At 44.0% G+C, this 18,550-nt stretch overlaps 1 protein-coding gene across 1 annotated transcript in view; it reads right to left on the minus strand.

Annotated features, from left to right (window-relative positions):
• PCSK6 (proprotein convertase subtilisin/kexin type 6) overlaps positions 1 to 18,550 on the minus strand; it is a 390,964-nt gene that overhangs the window by 139,639 nt on the left and 232,775 nt on the right. Inside the window, exon 9 of the mRNA XM_075346016.1 lies at positions 10,932 to 11,032. Coding sequence (XP_075202131.1) covers positions 10,932 to 11,032 — 101 coding nt within the window. The remainder of the gene's footprint in view (positions 1 to 10,931; positions 11,033 to 18,550) is intronic.

The raw sequence follows: 18,550 nt of genomic DNA on the forward strand, positions 1-18,550 counted from the left end.
TTTTGCCAATATATAGTTTTCCGCAAGTGCATTCTATCCTATATATAACCCCCTTAGATTTACAAGTAATAAGGGATCTGATGGACAAGGGTTTTCCCATTCGTATGATTAATGAAAGTCTTCCCCTCCTCAACATATCTACAATTGACACAGTCATGACATTTGAAACATCCATAGGTTGCATTTCCTGTTCTTTCTGGCCCATCCTCATTGAAATGGCTATGAACAAGCCTATCCCCCCAAGGATTTAGCCTTTCTATATGTGATGGATGGATATGTGAGGAGATGCTTCTCTATGAGAGGATCCATCTGCAAGACATGCCAGTACTTCGAGAGGGTTTTCCTGAAGTCTCCCGCCCCATTATTGTATGTTGTAATAAACCTGAGGATATCAGCCGATTCCTCCTTCTTACAGTTGGGGTTCAATAATGTAGTACGGTCAATATTACACACAGAATTGTATGCCTTATGGATTACCCCCTCAGGGTAACCTCTATCCCTCAGGCGTCCCATCAGGTCAGAGGCCTGTTGTTTAAAGCCTGCCTCCTCTGAGCAGTTACGCCTCATCCTGATGAACTGCCCCTTCGGGATTCCTCTCTTCAAGGGGTGAGGGTGGGCACTCTCCCACTTTAGCAAAGAATTGGAGGATGTAGCCTTCCTAAAGGTGGAGGTTACAAGTCGGCCATCCGGTCCTTTTTCCACCATTACATCAAGGAAAGCCAGTTTATCCCTGCCAATTTCACTCGTAAAGCTCAAACCTAAGTTATTGTCATTCAGACTGGCCATAAAACGGTGAAAGTCACACTCCTGGCCCTTCCAGATCATGAAGACGTCGTCTATGTATCTCAACCATATGACGACGTCCTCAGTATCCAGAAGGCCACCAAACACCACTGTGTCCTCCCACCAGCCCAGGAGGAGGTTAGCGTACGATGGGGCACAGCAACTCCCCATCGCAGTCCCCCCTGAGCTGGTGAAAGAACCTCCCGCCAAATGTAAATACATTCCTGGTGAGGCAAAATTCCAGTGCCTTGATGACAAAATCGTTGTGGTGGCAGAACTGGCTTCCTCTTGATTCCAGATGGTACTGTGTGGCCCTTATCCCCGCTGAATGTGGAATAGACGAGTATAACGACTCAACATCAATACTGCATAGAAGCATGCCTTCTTCCAAATAGATGTCCTCTATACGACGCAAGAAATCTGTCGTGTCCCTCAGATAAGAATTAAGGGACAATACGAAGGGACGCAGAATCTTGTCAATATACACACTCAGTCTCTCTGTTAGACCACCTATGCCTGAGACAATAGGGCGACCTCTTACAGGGTTTAAACCCTTGTGTACTTTAGGCAAGATGTAAAAAGTCGCCACTATTGGAAAAATCGGTAAAAGATACTCAAATTCATTCTTGTCAATGATATTGGACTCCAAGGCCTCCCCTAGTAGCGTCTTAAGTTCTTCCTTATACCTCGGAAGAGGGTTTGAGTCCAGCCTGGCATAACATGATTTATCATTTAAGATATTTAAACAGATCTGCTTGTAGTCATTAGAGTCCAGTACCACCACATTCCCCCCTTTGTCAGAGGGTTTTATGGTGATACTGGAATCCTTCTCTAGATTTCTAAGACTGAGCATCTCAGTTTTAGTGAGATTATACTGACTTCTCTGTCCCCACATGCTGTTCCTTACGTCGTCCGTCACCAAGTTGACAAAAATATCAATCGCATCAACCTCTGTCATGACCGGAGGCATCTTAACACTCTTATTCTTTAAAGTTGTAAACGGGCCCTCACCCAAGTCATTTGGGTTAGTGTCCCCAAGATGGAAGAGTAATTTGACATCTTCCAGGAGTTCCCCTGGAATCCCCAACTCGGACGATGTTTTTTCCGTCTGTTTTTCAAAAAATTTTTTCCATTTGAGACGTCTTGCAAAGAGGTGCAAATCCTTAATTGCCTCAAATTCATTAAAATCGGTTGTCGGCACAAAAGACAAACCTTTGTTCAGAATGGATAACTCCATTTCAGAAAGGGATCTTGAAGACAAGTTGATCACCTGAGGAGCCCCGCCACTGGTTATGGGTTCAGTTGTCCTTTGCTCCTCAGGTGATACTGGTTGTCTAAAAAACCCCCCCTGTTGCCAAAATTTTGTGAGGCTCCCCTGTAGTTCGATCTTCCTCTGCCCCTATGTTTTTTATACTGCTGTGGGGGTCTGAAAGAATTAGTCCTGGTCTCTGAGTCTGAAAGCTCAGCGTCGGTCGAGGAGATGTCTGTCTCACTCTGTCGAGGATTGCGATTATTAAAGGAAAAATATACCCTATTTTCTTTAAAGTCCTGTAGGTCTCTTATATAGAATCTATGTTTCCTTTCTTTTAATCTATATTGAAATTTTTCTATAACACCTTGCAAGACTAACTCCTTATTGGCAAAGTCTCCTTCACCATTAAATTTACGGGTAATATCTATATGTTCCTTCAGAGAGTCCTCCAGACTAGTGAGATTCTTTTTCTCCTCCTCCAATAGCAGTCTCATGAACCTGAGGGAACTTTCAGTTGCCTCCTTTTCCCAAAGGTTCATGAACTCAGCATTCTTATGACGAAACCCAGGTTGTAATGTAATTCTCAGATGTCGTGGGACAATTTTGTCCTTCAGATAGCTTTCCAAGGATTGGACCTCCCACCAAGATGTTATACGATCTTTATAGATCCTAGTAAGATCTTTAAATGCCCCACTTAAAGTGGGTGTGTATTTTTTTAAAACTAGGTTTTTCTCCGAAAATACATCCTTAGCCTCTGTGGCCCATTGTCTGGTGTCTATGTCCGATGCAAGAAAACCTGCCATAAGGCAATAATTCAAAAATGTAAAAAATAGCAAATACCCAGGGGATCCACAATATCAACTGCAGTAAATAGCTGAATCCAGGCAGACAAAGATATAAAACCTAAAATGTAACTTTTATTGATATATAGCTAAAAGTGAATCTCAATTCACTCAAGGTGAGTAAAAACAGACAAACAATAACAAAAAGATATAGTCATGTTGCCATAGGGCTACATATACCAAATCAGATGCACACTGATGGCAGCACTCGTATTTCACCAGTTATTTGTGAGTACTACTCAAATGAGGCTGCCTAGGTATAGTATGACTATAGATGGACACACACTACCTTATGCCCTTGGGGCTGCAACCATCATAAATTACAGATAGTGTGTCCAAACATCAAAAGCATACGGGTATCAGGGTTAAATCCCCTAAGGGAACGATCTTACCCGATCTTGCAGACGTAGGCGTGGGCGACCAATGTCAGGACAACACGGCTCATAGATAGGGGGCTGTCCACCAGCTCATCAAAATCCCATACTTCTATTGCCGAGTGTTCCAAATTCTACAAAACACATTACTCCCAACGCGTTTCATACGGGGAATCATCAGGGGAGTATAATGCCAGTAATGTGGTATGGCCCATATATATCATACGGCCATATCTATATGCCCAATATCGCTGTAGGCCAAAGAAGGAGAAAAAAACACATAGTAAGCCCAAAGATCACAAGGATCACATAGAGAAGCCATATCACACTGCCCTAACCATGAGATACTCACCGCACACGTGCGTGCGTCAGGAACGAATCCTTTTCAAAAAGTGCCGCGCTCCATAGTGTGGAGCCGGCCCCTTAAATATACCGACGCATGCGCAGAAGCGCCAAGCCGGCCAGTGACGCGCGCTCCCAGAAGGCACCCGGACCGGAAGCACGCGTCATCGGCCGCCGCGTCGCAATGAAGCGGGCGGAAGTTAACCAGGTGCACGTCACAACCTGGCGAATCACGCCTGCTGGCTCCACCAATCAGAACCCAGAGCGTGTTGCTATCGCAACATAAACAAGCTCCGGTTCGCCTAACCCGGCGTCATCATAAGAAATCCATGCTGGCTAATACCGCTCAGCCATGGTGGGTAAAAAACGCCTATATCGGCAAGTCTATAATGTACCCAGTGAGGCATAGACCCATCCACGTGAGGCTTATATTATTTTCGGCCGGGTTAGGCGAACCGGAGCTTGTTTATGTTGCGATAGCAACACGCTCTGGGTTCTGATTGGTGGAGCCAGCAGGCGTGATTCGCCAGGTTGTGACGTGCACCTGGTTAACTTCCGCCCGCTTCATTGCGACGCGGCGGCCGATGACGCGTGCTTCCGGTCCGGGTGCCTTCTGGGAGCGCGCGTCACTGGCCGGCTTGGCGCTTCTGCGCATGCGTCGGTATATTTAAGGGGCCGGCTCCACACTATGGAGCGCGGCACTTTTTGAAAAGGATTCGTTCCTGACGCACGCACGTGTGCGGTGAGTATCTCATGGTTAGGGCAGTGTGATATGGCTTCTCTATGTGATCCTTGTGATCTTTGGGCTTACTATGTGTTTTTTTCTCCTTCTTTGGCCTACAGCGATATTGGGCATATAGATATGGCCGTATGATATATATGGGCCATACCACATTACTGGCATTATACTCCCCTGATGATTCCCCGTATGAAACGCGTTGGGAGTAATGTGTTTTGTAGAATTTGGAACACTCGGCAATAGAAGTATGGGATTTTGATGAGCTGGTGGACAGCCCCCTATCTATGAGCCGTGTTGTCCTGACATTGGTCGCCCACGCCTACGTCTGCAAGATCGGGTAAGATCGTTCCCTTAGGGGATTTAACCCTGATACCCGTATGCTTTTGATGTTTGGACACACTATCTGTAATTTATGATGGTTGCAGCCCCAAGGGCATAAGGTAGTGTGTGTCCATCTATAGTCATACTATACCTAGGCAGCCTCATTTGAGTAGTACTCACAAATAACTGGTGAAATACGAGTGCTGCCATCAGTGTGCATCTGATTTGGTATATGTAGCCCTATGGCAACATGACTATATCTTTTTGTTATTGTTTGTCTGTTTTTACTCACCTTGAGTGAATTGAGATTCACTTTTAGCTATATATCAATAAAAGTTACATTTTAGGTTTTATATCTTTGTCTGCCTGGATTCAGCTATTTACTGCAGTTGATATTGTGGATCCCCTGGGTATTTGCTATTTTTTACATTTTTGAATTATTGCCTTATGGCAGGTTTTCTTGCATCGGACATAGACACCAGACAATGGGCCACAGAGGCTAAGGATGTATTTTCGGAGAAAAACCTAGTTTTAAAAAAATACACACCCACTTTAAGTGGGGCATTTAAAGATCTTACTAGGATCTATAAAGATCGTATAACATCTTGGTGGGAGGTCCAATCCTTGGAAAGCTATCTGAAGGACAAAATTGTCCCACGACATCTGAGAATTACATTACAACCTGGGTTTCGTCATAAGAATGCTGAGTTCATGAACCTTTGGGAAAAGGAGGCAACTGAAAGTTCCCTCAGGTTCATGAGACTGCTATTGGAGGAGGAGAAAAAGAATCTCACTAGTCTGGAGGACTCTCTGAAGGAACATATAGATATTACCCGTAAATTTAATGGTGAAGGAGACTTTGCCAATAAGGAGTTAGTCTTGCAAGGTGTTATAGAAAAATTTCAATATAGATTAAAAGAAAGGAAACATAGATTCTATATAAGAGACCTACAGGACTTTAAAGAAAATAGGGTATATTTTTCCTTTAATAATCGCAATCCTCGACAGAGTGAGACAGACATCTCCTCGACCGACGCTGAGCTTTCAGACTCAGAGTTCAGGACTAATTCTTTCAGACCCCCACAGCAGTATAAAAAACATAGGGGCAGAGGAAGATCGAACTACAGGGGAGCCTCACAAAATTTTGGCAACAGGGGGGGTTTTTTAGACAACCAGTATCACCTGAGGAGCAAAGGACAACTGAACCCATAACCAGTGGCGGGGCTCCTCAGGTGATCAACTTGTCTTCAAGATCCCTTTCTGAAATGGAGTTATCCATTCTGAACAAAGGTTTGTCTTTTGTGCCGACAACCGATTTTAATGAATTTGAGGCAATTAAGGATTTGCACCTCTTTGCAAGACGTCTCAAATGGAAAAAATTTTTTGAAAAACAGACGGAAAAAACATCGTCCGAGTTGGGGATTCCAGGGGAACTCCTGGAAGATGTCAAATTACTCTTCCATCTTGGGGACACTAACCCAAATGACTTGGGTGAGGGCCCGTTTACAACTTTAAAGAATAAGAGTGTTAAGATGCCTCCGGTCATGACAGAGGTTGATGCGATTGATATTTTTGTCAACTTGGTGACGGACGACGTAAGGAACAGCATGTGGGGACAGAGAAGTCAGTATAATCTCACTAAAACTGAGATGCTCAGTCTTAGAAATCTAGAGAAGGATTCCAGTATCACCATAAAACCCTCTGACAAAGGGGGGAATGTGGTGGTACTGGACTCTAATGACTACAAGCAGATCTGTTTAAATATCTTAAATGATAAATCATGTTATGCCAGGCTGGACTCAAACCCTCTTCCGAGGTATAAGGAAGAACTTAAGACGCTACTAGGGGAGGCCTTGGAGTCCAATATCATTGACAAGAATGAATTTGAGTATCTTTTACCGATTTTTCCAATAGTGGCGACTTTTTACATCTTGCCTAAAGTACACAAGGGTTTAAACCCTGTAAGAGGTCGCCCTATTGTCTCAGGCATAGGTGGTCTAACAGAGAGACTGAGTGTGTATATTGACAAGATTCTGCGTCCCTTCGTATTGTCCCTTAATTCTTATCTGAGGGACACGACAGATTTCTTGCGTCGTATAGAGGACATCTATTTGGAAGAAGGCATGCTTCTATGCAGTATTGATGTTGAGTCGTTATACTCGTCTATTCCACATTCAGCGGGGATAAGGGCCACACAGTACCATCTGGAATCAAGAGGAAGCCAGTTCTGCCACCACAACGATTTTGTCATCAAGGCACTGGAATTTTGCCTCACCAGGAATGTATTTACATTTGGCGGGAGGTTCTTTCACCAGCTCAGGGGGACTGCGATGGGGAGTTGCTGTGCCCCATCGTACGCTAACCTCCTCCTGGGCTGGTGGGAGGACACAGTGGTGTTTGGTGGCCTTCTGGATACTGAGGACGTCGTCATATGGTTGAGATACATAGACGACGTCTTCATGATCTGGAAGGGCCAGGAGTGTGACTTTCACCGTTTTATGGCCAGTCTGAATGACAATAACTTAGGTTTGAGCTTTACGAGTGAAATTGGCAGGGATAAACTGGCTTTCCTTGATGTAATGGTGGAAAAAGGACCGGATGGCCGACTTGTAACCTCCACCTTTAGGAAGGCTACATCCTCCAATTCTTTGCTAAAGTGGGAGAGTGCCCACCCTCACCCCTTGAAGAGAGGAATCCCGAAGGGGCAGTTCATCAGGATGAGGCGTAACTGCTCAGAGGAGGCAGGCTTTAAACAACAGGCCTCTGACCTGATGGGACGCCTGAGGGATAGAGGTTACCCTGAGGGGGTAATCCATAAGGCATACAATTCTGTGTGTAATATTGACCGTACTACATTATTGAACCCCAACTGTAAGAAGGAGGAATCGGCTGATATCCTCAGGTTTATTACAACATACAATAATGGGGCGGGAGACTTCAGGAAAACCCTCTCGAAGTACTGGCATGTCTTGCAGATGGATCCTCTCATAGAGAAGCATCTCCTCACATATCCATCCATCACATATAGAAAGGCTAAATCCTTGGGGGATAGGCTTGTTCATAGCCATTTCAATGAGGATGGGCCAGAAAGAACAGGAAATGCAACCTATGGATGTTTCAAATGTCATGACTGTGTCAATTGTAGATATGTTGAGGAGGGGAAGACTTTCATTAATCATACGAATGGGAAAACCTTGTCCATCAGATCCCTTATTACTTGTAAATCTAAGGGGGTTATATATAGGATAGAATGCACTTGCGGAAAACTATATATTGGCAAAACTATCAGGGAGCTACGGAGACGTGTGGGCGAACATAAGAATGACATCCTTAGGAAGATTGATACGCCAGTCGCCAGACACATTAATAATTTCCATGGTGGTGATTTGGAGAGCTTTAAAATCATGGGAATTGATCTCATTCGCCCCCCGGTTAGAGGGGGAAACTGGGACAAGCTAATACTTCAGAAAGAATGTTATTGGATTTACACTCTCAACACCATGGCACCTATAGGCTTGAATGAGTCCCTGTCCTTCACGCCCTTCCTGTAGGAGCACCTCAGCAAGCAGGGTAAGTATAGAAGGGAAAGACGACGCCCGAGTGGGGGCACCAGAGGCGTGGGTGTACTTAGGGTGCCGACCCCCACATGTTAGGTAGGGGTAGATTGTGTCAAGGGTAAGATCTTAGTGTGCACTTTAGTTCCCCCTCCCCCCCTCCCCCCCCTCCCCCCCCTCCCCCCGTCTGTATGCCCTGTATGCGATGGGCCTATTTTTCTATATAGGTCTGCCAAGTTCCAACTGGCCTGTCCTCACCTGATTTTCCAGCATTGGTTCCTGAGTCTGCTTAAGGACCATTCTATGATCAATTACTATTCCCTAATTGATTGTTCCCTATATGTGGATTCCCCCTTCCACCCCCCCCCCCCCCCCCCCCTGTTTTTTGAATTTTTCTCTTTGAATTTTTCTCTTTGTATCCGTTCTGCGGCCCCGGCATTTGTTCCCTATTGTAGCTCAGCTGCATGATTTCCTGTATTGGATATCATGATTGACAGCTGATGGTTTGTCCGAAAATAATATAAGCCTCACGTGGATGGGTCTATGCCTCACTGGGTACATTATAGACTTGCCGATATAGGCGTTTTTTACCCACCATGGCTGAGCGGTATTAGCCAGCATGGATTTCTTATGATGACGCCGGGTTAGGCGAACCGGAGCTTGTTTATGTTGCGATAGCAACACGCTCTGGGTTCTGATTGGTGGAGCCAGCAGGCGTGATTCGCCAGGTTGTGACGTGCACCTGGTTAACTTCCGCCCGCTTCATTGCGACGCGGCGGCCGATGACGCGTGCTTCCGGTCCGGGTGCCTTCTGGGAGCGCGCGTCACTGGCCGGCTTGGCGCTTCTGCGCATGCGTCGGTATATTTAAGGGGCCGGCTCCACACTATGGAGCGCGGCACTTTTTGAAAAGGATTCGTTCCTGACGCACGCACGTGTGCGGTGAGTATCTCATGGTTAGGGCAGTGTGATATGGCTTCTCTATGTGATCCTTGTGATCTTTGGGCTTACTATGTGTTTTTTTCTCCTTCTTTGGCCTACAGCGATATTGGGCATATAGATATGGCCGTATGATATATATGGGCCATACCACATTACTGGCATTATACTCCCCTGATGATTCCCCGTATGAAACGCGTTGGGAGTAATGTGTTTTGTAGAATTTGGAACACTCGGCAATAGAAGTATGGGATTTTGATGAGCTGGTGGACAGCCCCCTATCTATGAGCCGTGTTGTCCTGACATTGGTCGCCCACGCCTACGTCTGCAAGATCGGGTAAGATCGTTCCCTTAGGGGATTTAACCCTGATACCCGTATGCTTTTGATGTTTGGACACACTATCTGTAATTTATGATGGTTGCAGCCCCAAGGGCATAAGGTAGTGTGTGTCCATCTATAGTCATACTATACCTAGGCAGCCTCATTTGAGTAGTACTCACAAATAACTGGTGAAATACGAGTGCTGCCATCAGTGTGCATCTGATTTGGTATATGTAGCCCTATGGCAACATGACTATATCTTTTTGTTATTGTTTGTCTGTTTTTACTCACCTTGAGTGAATTGAGATTCACTTTTAGCTATATATCAATAAAAGTTACATTTTAGGTTTTATATCTTTGTCTGCCTGGATTCAGCTATTTACTGCAGTTGATATTGTGGATCCCCTGGGTATTTGCTATTTTTTAGATAACATTTTAGACAAAAATGCCATGATCTATCTAGCCTTTTAATAACACGAGCATCAACCACAGACCTAGACAGTCACCTTAGAAGGACAAATCAACTTTGGATTATGTTAGCTTGGAGTCCGATATCTGTCAGTCATTGCATTGTTTTTAAAGAAGCACTCCCATCAAAATGTATTTCTTAATATATTACAATCATGTTACACAGCACTGTGTACTTACAATTGCTCTTTGCCCTTCTACCCAGTATATTCTTCAATTTTCCATTAGATCTATGACATCACATGATTAAAAATGGACTAGCTGAATCCTTCTAAGCTCTAAGCAGAAACTTCCATGCATGAGTCATCATTAGAACTACAAAGCGGTTTCAATAATGTAGATTTGTAGTTGTAATGATGAGTCATGTAGAGACTTCCTGTTTCTACATTGAGCTTAGAAGGACTCTATCAGCCAAGGTAAAGCGGTTACAATAAAACTGCAACTAAAGGCCCTGTCACACACAACGAGATCACTAACGAGATCGTTGCTGAGTCACAGTTTCTGTGACGCAGCAACAATCTCGTTATGTGTGACATTTACCAGCGATCAGGCCCCTGCTGTGAGATCGCTAGTCGTTGCCGAATGATCCGGACCAATTTACTTCAAAGGCAATGTCCTGCTGGGCAGGACGCATCACTGTGTTTGACGCTGTGTGACAGGGTCCCAATGACTGCAGAGATCGTTATACAGGTCGCTACTGTGTTGTTGGTAAGGTCTGACTGACATCTCACCAGCGACTTACCAGCGATCCTTATCAGGCTGTATCGTTGTCGGGAACGCTGGTAAGTCGATGTGTGACTGGGCCTTTACTTTCAAAGAAATACTAAACTTGGTTACTAGACTATAGTTGGGGACGTTAAAAACCTTCGTAAGTTGTTGAGGTGGATAAGTGGTAAGAAAGCTTCATGGATACCACCTTACCAAACAATTAACTTGACACATATGTAGACCCATTTACAGTATGCTTATTCCATGTATCTAGATGCCACCAACTTACTTTGCTTCCAAGGCTAAAGCAGTAACACCAGCCACCATAGGAGCAGAAACTGAAGTCCCAGTATGATCATCTGTACATCTCTGTCTGAGATCTGTTGTGACCTACGAATAGAAATTTGGATATTTATTGATCATTAGATATGTAAAATATAAATTAAAAAAATAGGCCACAATATTTTAAAGATTATGTATTTTTTTTTTCACTAGACCCTACTAATCATGTATAAGTGGATTTTAGTACTCACTGTAAAATCTGTTTCTCATAGTCTTGATTGGGGGACACACAACCGTGGGATAGTGTGTTGCTACCTGGAGGCGGACACTATTATTGCATGTAACTAAAATTGACTCCTCCCGGCAGACTATACCTCGCCTGCCACAGTCAGACTCATTCAGTTTTGTGGGAAAATAGTAGGAGAAAAAATTTAAAAAAAGAAAAACAAACACATGCCCAACCTGGCAACCAAGGGAGTGAGCTGTGTCCCTCAATGAAGACTGCGAGAAACAGATTTTATGGTGAGTACTAAAATCTAGTTTTCTAATTTGTCTTATTCAGGGACACAGAACCATGGGACATCTTAAAGCTGTCCCCAGGGAAGAAAAAAATAAATCTCATACTGTTATCACCTAGATTTCTGCCCAAACCAAGCAGAAGTCTGGGTTACTGCCGCCCGCAGTATCTTTCTAATAAGGTTTGCATCTGCCGAGGCAAAAATGTGGTTTCTGTAAAATTTAGAAAATACATGCACCGATGCCCAAGTAGTTACTTAACAGAGCTGCAAAGCTGATGCCTGATGATGCACCGCCCAGAAGGCTCCCACCATTCAACATAGAATCTGCTATAACCCTAAATGTAGCAGTCCTAGCCTTACCATCATAGGCCTGGATAAGTCGTCGTCTTCATCCAGCAGGCAACAATTGCTTTATAAGAGGCCTGACCCCTATGAGGACCTTCTCGTATAACCAACCATAAATCAGAATGCCTGAACAAATTACAGCTCTAAACGTCTAAACTGTGCAGGATGAAGGTTAATCAGTTGAAGATTAAGGTTATCAATAGGATGAAATGGTGCTAGAACAAAAAGGAGGGAAAAATATCTTCATTTAGCTAAAAGATCGAGGCCACCTTTGGGAGAAGAGATGGAACATGTCTCAACACTACCTTATCTTGATGAGGAACAAAAAGTAGAGAGCACGACACGACAGAGCCGCAAGCTCGGATACTCTCCTAATTGAAGTGATGGCTTTAAATAAAGCAACCTTATAGAAGGAAAAAGTGTAGATATCTCTGATAGGCTCAAAAGGTGGTGACTGAAGAGCTTCCAAAACAGGATTCGGATCCCAAGAGTCCAGGGGAGCTTGATAGAGTGGTCTAACGTATGTCATTCCCTGGAGAAAACTCTTAACCTGAGGTTTAGAAACCAAGTCCCTCTGAAACAAAACAGCCAGACCCTTGAGGGAACCAAGCGCCAGCCCTGCCTCCAATCCAGAATGCAAGAAGGAGCGCAGCGCCAGCATGGAAAAGGACACTGGCAAAGTACTGGCAGTCTCACACCAGCGAAAATAAGACCTTCTAGACACTTAATGAGGATGGCCCTGGACAATTGAGAAAGCCCTGCGGCCCTCAAAATCACGGTTTTCAACAGCCACACCGTCAAATTGTGCACTCGTGAATTCAGAAGGAAGAACGGACCCTGGAACAAAAAGGTGTAAACTGAACGGAAGAGCCCATGGGACATCCTACATGACATTGACCACCTCCGAATACCAGGCTCTCCGGGGCCAGTCTGGAGCAATGAGTGACTTGAATGAAGAAATTACAAAGGCCCTAGACAGTCTAAATAACCAATTGAGAAAGCCCTGCGGCCCTCAAAATCACGTTTTTCAACAGCCACACAAAAACAAAATGTAGGCTGAACGAAAGAGCCCATGGGACATCCGCCATGACATTGACCAGCTCCACAACTGTAATCAGTGTCCTTGACAACCTGGTTAATTCGGCTACATACTGAGCTAAATCACAAGCCCAGGCAGAAGGCGCCATATCCTCCTCCAATATCAGGGGTCTCCTGGGTGGCTGCAAGCAGATAAGCAGGAAGGGTGCAGGTGGCACTATAGGCAACCGACTGACTGGTGGAAAACTTAGTATTAGAAGTCATACATACATGGAAAGAAACAAGGGCGAGCACGGTCTTCTCTAGACTCAAACATTGCAAGAAGTAGGAAATAAAAGCAGGAAAAAAAACACAAACACCACAGTTTAATTAAACAATGATTAAAAAAAAAGCCAAATAACTGATTGAAGACATTCACATGTTCAGTATTTGGCAAGTTTTTACCTCAGCAGTGGAAAGCCAAAGCCAAGAGTGGCATGATCATAAGGAAAGTATAATAGAAACACGTCACCACTTCAGTATTTTTTACCCACTCCTGGTTTTGTCTTACAAATGCGGAGGTAAAAACTCACTAAATACTTAGAGTGCATGGGGTCTTAGAATACTTAATACGAGCCTACAGACCCAAACAACCTACCCCATCCACACTGTCAAAATGTGTCCTCCTTGTGAGCCACAAGGCAGAAGTCGATTAGGTGCTCCTGTGCTCCACACCACTTAAAATCTGCTGTGGTTTAAGAAAGAAGAGGTGGAGCCAGAGGGGCGGAAACCCAGCATGCAGAGACACTGCCACCGATTAGCTGAAAGAACAAGCCACAAATTGGCTGGGACATCCAGCCAGCCGATTGGCCAAGACTTCCAAACGGCCACACATGCTTGCAGACTGCCTGTAACACCCTCGGCAACAGTATCCGGCCCAATAAAACAGGATGCAAAAGGGAGAGAGGCCGCAGAAAAACTGGTAGCCATGCAACACTCTCCCACGCCTGCCCAGAGAGCAGAGAATGCTCAAATGGCCGAGAAGGACCAGCCAGCAGCTGCACCAGTCCTCTGCACATAGACCATCACCAATCATCGGTATCTACCACTCAAAAGGAAAGGAATAGAAGGGAGGTGGAACAGGAGGGATAGGGAGACTCCTGGCAGGGTCATACTTGTCATAAAGATTCGCAGCTCCCCATTTTCTGTTCCATGCACATGAGTCCTATGTGATTGGTGGGCAAGTATAGTCAATATTATTTAGATGCAATAATAGTGTCAGCCTCCAGGTAGCAGCAGACTATCCCATAGTTCTGTGCCCCCAATAAGACAAAAGAGAAACAATGTTATACAAGTGTAATAAAAATACTCTGATTACAGTTTTACATGGTTTCCAGTGCCGCTCTGGTCCTCTTCTGGCCATGCGACTGCTCTTCAGCTTTGCCGACTCATCCTGTGAGGCAAAGCTTTTTCAATGTAAATGTGTGAGAACCAAAAACAAGGCTCTATAGATATACATTGAGAAAGACTTTGGGCTGGCAAAACTGATTTCAGATTATGTTGGCTATAAGAGACAATAAAAGGCTGCTAAAAACCGAATAAGATGGCAATCAGTATCTTAACCCCGTAGTGACCACGAGTACAACCTAAAACTGACTTGCGATAAGTGAATAGCATTCCCACGATGGATGAAAAATGCAGCAGCTGTTGGCTGTACACTATAGCTGACATCCTGCTGCATCAGTCACCGACCATTGCAGTTTAACCCCTTAAATGCTGCTGTCAAAAGTGAATATGGCATCTAGATAGTTAACAGAATGTGGTGCTCCCTCTTTAGTCACATCGGCATCCAGAGATCATGATTAGTGGGGACCCGACGTTTATCATGGAAATTCAAGGCCAAATAACGGCCTCAGAGTCTGCCGGCTATAGTGGCTTCTTCATAAGTTAGCAACATTTTTCTTTCCTGTTATGCCACTTTGCATTATTTCCTGAAAAGCATCTGAAGAGTTAATAAACTGACAGCAGTTTTAAATAGGTTACCAGGTGCCATTTTTAAAATGGTATCACTTATGGGGGTTTTCCAATATGTGGGTCCCCAAAGGTCACTTCAAAACTGAATAAGTCCCTAAAAAAAAAAAGTTTTGTAAATTTACTACAAAAAACTGAAAATTTCTTGCTACAATTTTAAACATCCACAAAAGCTCATTTTACAGATGGTGCTGACGTAATGCAGACATGAGCTAAATGTTACTGAGTAACTATTTTGTGTCGAGCGACTATCTGAATAAAAATGATAAAGTTTGAAAATTTTCAGAAATTTTAGTCAAATTTCTGATATGCTTAGAAATAAAACGCAAAACAAATTGATCTAAATTTACCTTCATCATAAAATATAATGTGTCAAAAAAAAAATCTCAAAATCACTGGGATATTTTGAAACCTTGCAGAGTTATTGCCACATAAAGTGACACCCCAGACTTGAATAATTTGGTCTTCTCACTAAGTGGTTAATACAACTACTATAATACATACACACACACACACACAGCAGGGATTAGAGGGAAAAAATGTTGATGCATCTTTAGTGTATGTGATATGATATTGTGGCACTTGATATAAAAGTATAAGGCTGCTTTCACACTTCTGTTTTGCATCAGTCACAATCCATTTTGTGACTGATGCGACACATGCGTTGGAGATTGTGGTACAACTGATGGGACGGATACATTAAAAAAAACTGATCCGTTGTAGCAGTTTGTACCAGAATCCAGCTGTGGCCGCGGGTAACCTTACCTGAGTGACATCACCACTGACAGCGCGACTCACTTCAGGTGCTCCGTGGAGCTCACAGAGTGGCGGTGTTCTATGCCCACTCCTGTCAGCTTCTGATGTAGCAGAGCTGAAAGAGTCATTGGACTTAGTGTGGATTACGCCAGACCTGAAGGGGTATTTGGGGATTAATAAAGTGCTGAAAGAGGGTGTTTTTAGGTCTTTTATTTCAAATAAAGGATTTTTCGGTGTTTGTGTGTATTTACTTTCACTACAGTTTAGTGATTGGGGGGGGTCTCATAGACTCCTGCCATCACTAAGCTAGGACTAAAGCCTGCTTTACACGTTCCAATATGTCGTCCGATCGCATTTGCGATCGCACCCGCCCCCATCGTTTGTCCGGCACGGGCAATTAGTTGCCCGTGTCGCACAATGCTGTAACCCATTATCACACCTTCCAAACGACCTCGCTGTGGGCGGCAAACATCCACTTCCTGAAGGGGGAGGGATGTTCGGCGTCACAGCGACGTCACACAGCGGCCGCCCAATGGAAGCGGAGGGGCAGAGATGAGCGGGACATAAACACCCCGCCCACCTCCTTCCTTCAGTATTGCCAGCAGCCGCAGGTAAGCTGCAGTTCATCGTTCCCGGGGTGTCACACGGAGCGATGTGTGCTGCCCCGGGAACATTGAACAGGACGTTCAATTTTTAGAAAATGAGCTACGTGTCAGCGATGAACGAGAAGGTGAGTATTTCTGCTTGTTCATAGCTGTCACATGCTACGATATCACTAACGAGGCCGGATGTGCGTCACTTACGACGTGACCCTGCCAACATCTCGTTAGATATATCGTAGCGTGTAAAGCCCGCTTTAGTGGCAGCTATGGGCTGCCATTAGCTCATTATTAGCCAGATTGCCACCGCATCAGGGCAATCAGGATGAGCTGGGTAGAGTCCCAGAACTGTTGCATCTAATTCTTTCGATGCTACAAAAAACGTTACATTCTGCGTTGCTTCCACCCGGCAGTCAGTGATTCCATGACTGATCAGTCGCATAGCAGATGCAATGCAGGGCCATCAGTCGTAATCCGTCATTAATACAAGTCTATGGATTATGTATTCAAATATTTTGCAGGATACCGTATTTCCTCAAGGCGACAGATTGTGACTAATGCAAAACAAGGGAAGTGTGAAAGCAGCCTTACATATTCTCCTCCTTCACTAGTTAGTACAGACTGCACAGCTTTCTCATCCACCAGCTGGCTGCTGATGGAGGTGCATGTGATCACAGTGGCCAATCTCCCATTGAGAAACAGCTTTCCTCTGGGAAGGGTTTTTCAATTGGAGGAAGCAGACTGATAAATTTAGCCACACATTTTTTCATCAGCATCCACTTGGAAAAAAGGAGATCTGTGCAGTCTGAGGAAGATTGCAGTAACAAAGTACAGGAGAATAACCTTTAAAATTTGTATATTGATTATAGCCACAAAATAACGTCCCAAACACTTATTAAAGGGGTTGTCCACTACTAGGACAACCCGTTCTCATTCGACATTCTTGCCCCCATAAAAATAAATCCTATACTCCCCTCCGGTGCGGGCACAGGTCCAGCGATGCTGGAACTAGCGTTTCCGGGGTCCATGTGACTTTGTTATGACATGTGAACCCTGTGACCAATCAACGCTGGCTTCCTTCTCCCCATCTTTGGACGTCTAAGTAATTAAGCGGAAGTGAGCGTTGCGGCTGCTACTCACTTCCTGTTAATTAGAAGGTGGGGAGAAGAAAGCAGACACCGATTGGTCACAGGGCTTGCGTCTCATAACATTGTCACGTGTGCCCAGGGAACACAAGTTTCGACATTGCTGAAACCACACCGGCGGGGAGTATAGGCTTTGTTATTTTTATGGGGGCAAACATGGAGAATGAGGAGGTATTGTTCAAGTAGTGGACAACCCCATTAAATTAAATTGGACAACTTCTTTGCCTATAGGTTGTCCAAATATATTGAAAAAGTTCTATAAATTACAAATGACTCACTACATGGACACATTTCACACCTCCACCAGACTGACTCCAGATAACCAAACTCCGAAACCACAACTCCCACCACCTCTCCATAACCTTGTCTTTTATTTTCTTTAGGAGGCCCCACCCCATCTTTCCCGTACACAAATGTCCTGTTGCAACATCTCATATGTTATGTGTTTCAGTAATTAATTTGTAAATCAGCCTGATGAAGGGGCCCTTGTTCTCTGAAATCTTGCAAATAGAATCTTTCTAGTTTGCCAGTAAAAGTATCCCTCCTAAAATAATTTTGTCTTTTTTGATATTAAAATATTTGCATCAATTTTTCTGGCCAACACTGTACCACAAAATTATATATATATCAATCATGATATATTATATATATCACGGTACCATCAAAATTACCACTCTGAATTAGACACAAAGCTGCATTAACCCACTGCACATTTGTTGCATAATCCAATTTGTTGGGCTCTGCACTAAAATAATACGGGGGTGCTATGGAGTTAATAGGGATCTAACTGACCTTGTTTACTTATAATGTAGAAAAAAGACCAAATAAGAAAAGATTCACCACATGCTGCAGATTTTAGCCATTGTAATGCAGTAGCTGGAATCCACATGAATATTTGAGCTTTAGTTTATTTGAAAGGTATTTTTATTGGGGGATTTTAAACAGTAACTGGGAAAAAAAAAAGAGGGTGTGGTCTGGAAAAATGCAAAAATAAGAAAAAAAAAATACCCACCAATAGTATTACCCTTTTAGAGAGATTAAACATAATTCACATATTACCAACCAACTACCTAAAAGGAAAAAGGGAATGTCTAGAAAGCAAGGGAGGAAAAATGAGGAAGAAAAGGGGAGAAGGAGGGGGAAGAAAAAAGGGGAACAAGGGGGAGGGGTCTTGGAGAGAAGGGATAATAAAAAGATAATTGGAGTAAAAAAAAA

This window comes from Anomaloglossus baeobatrachus, chromosome 4, assembly GCF_048569485.1.
Source record: "Anomaloglossus baeobatrachus isolate aAnoBae1 chromosome 4, aAnoBae1.hap1, whole genome shotgun sequence".
NCBI lineage: Eukaryota > Metazoa > Chordata > Amphibia > Anura > Aromobatidae > Anomaloglossus > Anomaloglossus baeobatrachus.